This window comes from Etheostoma cragini, chromosome 2 (assembly GCF_013103735.1).
Source record: "Etheostoma cragini isolate CJK2018 chromosome 2, CSU_Ecrag_1.0, whole genome shotgun sequence".
NCBI classification, from domain to species: domain Eukaryota; kingdom Metazoa; phylum Chordata; class Actinopteri; order Perciformes; family Percidae; genus Etheostoma; species Etheostoma cragini.
Genome location: NC_048408.1, coordinates 3,202,533 through 3,205,107, shown reverse-complemented (window position 1 = coordinate 3,205,107; position 2,575 = coordinate 3,202,533). Strand labels below are relative to the sequence as shown.

The following is a 2,575-nucleotide window of genomic DNA, read 5'->3' as shown; positions in this document are numbered from 1 at the left end:
TTAAAATGTAAATTTGTTTTGTTCTTTGTAAAAGTGTTTCAGACTTTGTAATGTTGTTTGCACTTCCCGGCCACCGTACACAACCCCACCAGATGGCACAAAAATATCAATATTTTCATCTAATAAATGCTAATTGAAAGATGTACTCTCAACTATACTTGATTTCCATATTCATTTATAATGTGGACTGATGTGGTTGTCTCCCAATACGTCACATGTAAGGTTCATGACAAAAACACCGCTGTTGTGTGTAAGGAGCTGCATGTTAGATTAAGTGATTATTTATATTTATATCAGTATAGTGCTTCCCTGATATAATGGAGGCTCCCCTCTGCTCCCAATCTTATCAATATGTATATTATTGTTTTTTTACTATATGTATATATATATATATATATATATATATATATATATATATATATATATATAATATATAATATATAATATGGATGACATACAATGTCATGTTCACAAACATTGTGTAAATGTGAAGTGTCTCACTGTGCTTCTGCTCCTGTCTGTTACTGCTCTGATGGGGTGTTACATGTTTCCCTGTGTTTTGCCATCTTTCCAACAGTCCATGGTCTTGCTGCTGCACAGCCAGCACCAGTACATCTTTGACTATGACTCTGGGGACCGTCTGTCCGCGGTCACCATGCCCAGCGTTGCTCGGCACACCATGCAGACTATCAGATCCATAGGATACTACAGGAACATCTACACCCCCCCGGAGAGCAACGCCTCTGTTACTGTGGACTACTCTGAAGATGGACAGGTGTGTGAGTGTGTACATGTGTGTGATGAATGCTATTCACATTACTTGATAGAATTGTCACTTCTTTAAAAAAAAATTCACACCCCACAATTGAGCTATAAGTGTTGAATTATATTTGAGCAGAGATTGAAGTTCTTCAGTAGCCTACAGTCTATTGTTTTGTGATTGCAAGACAGCCCAACTCTTGCATCTCAAGTGCCACCACGGTCAATTCTCATGATGAATCTTTAGTGTAATGAGTATTGTTCAAGTCTGATCAGTGATCGATTCATCTGATCATAATTGTAATGAAATTAAAATATCTTTCTCTCTCTCTCTCTCTCTCTCTCTCTCTCTCTCTCTCTCTCTCTCTCTCTCTCTAGCTCCTCAGAGTTGCCCATCTAGGGACTGGCCGCTGTATACTGTACAAATATCGCAGACAGGTATATACGCTTTTCTGTTTTTATGGAGTTAACACAAACAAATATGTATATATGTATATATACATATATACATACTGTGAGGAAAATAAGTATTTGACCACCCTGCTATTTTGTAAGTTCTCCCACTTAGAAATCATGGAAGGGAGAAATTATCATCGTAGGTGCATGTCCACTGTGAGAGACATACAACGTAGGATTTTTAAACTATTTGTTTGTATGATACAGCTTCAAATAAGTATTTGAACACCTGTCAATCAGCTACAATTCTGACCCTCAAAGACCTGTTAGTCTGCCTTCAAAATGTCCACCTCCACTCCTTTTATTATTCTAAATTAGATGTACCTGTTTGAGGTTGTTAGCTGCATAAAGACACCTGTCCACCCCATACAATCAGTAAGAATCCAACTACTAACATGGCCAAGACCAAAGAGCTGTCCAAAGACACTAGAGACTAAATTGTACACCTCCACCCGGCTGGAAAGGGCTACGGGGAAATTGCCAAGCAGCTTGGTGAAAAAAGGTCCACTGTTTGAACAATCATTAGAAAATTGAAGAAGCTAAACATGACTTACAATCTCCCTCGGACTGGGGCTCCATGCAAGATCTCACCTTGTGGGGTCTTAATGATCCTAAAAAAGGTGAGAAATTAGCCCAGAACTACACGGAAGGAGCTGGTCAATGACCTGAAAAGAGCTGGGACCACCGTTTCCAAGGTTACTGTTGGTAATACACTAAGACGTCATGGTTTGAAATCATGAAATCATTAAGCACGGAAGGTTTCCCTGCTTAAACCAGCACATGGCAAGGCCCGTCTTAAGTTTGCCAATGACCATTTGGATGATCAGAGGAGTCATGGGAGAAAGTCATGTGGTCAGATGAGACCAAAATAGAACTTTTTGGTCATAATTCCACTAACCGTGTTTGGAGGAAGACAAATGATGAGTACCATCCCAAGAACACCATTCCTACTGTGAAGCATGGGGGTGGTCGCATCATGCTTTGGGGATGTTTTTCTGCACATGGGACAGGGCGACTGCACTGTATTAAGGAGAGGATGACCGGGGCCATGTATTGTGAGATTTTGGGGAACAACCTCCTTCCCTCAGTTAGAGCATTGAAGATGGGTCGAGGCTGGGTCTTCCAACATGACAATGACCCGAAGCACGCAGCCAGGATAATCAAGGAGTGGCTCTGGAAGAAGCATATCAAGGTTCTGGCTTGGCTTAGCCAGTCTACAGACCTAAACCCAATAGAGAATCTTTGGAGGGAGCTCAAACTCCGTGTTTTTCAGCGACAGCCAAGAAACCTGACTGATCTAGAGAAGATCTGTGTGGAGGAGTGGGCCGAAATCCCTTCTGCAGTGTGTGCAAACCTGGTG

The 2,575-nt window shown here is 41.1% G+C and overlaps 1 protein-coding gene across 3 annotated transcripts in view; it reads left to right on the top strand.

The window, feature by feature from the left end:
* The window catches only part of LOC117952226 (teneurin-3-like), a 242,888-nt gene that overhangs the window by 231,054 nt on the left and 9,259 nt on the right, over nt 1-2,575 (top strand). For all 3 annotated transcript variants that reach the window (XM_034884389.1, XM_034884382.1, XM_034884373.1), the window contains 2 exons: nt 578-775; nt 1,138-1,197. In XM_034884389.1, the coding sequence (XP_034740280.1) occupies nt 578-775; nt 1,138-1,197 (258 nt within the window). The remainder of the gene's footprint in view (nt 1-577; nt 776-1,137; nt 1,198-2,575) is intronic.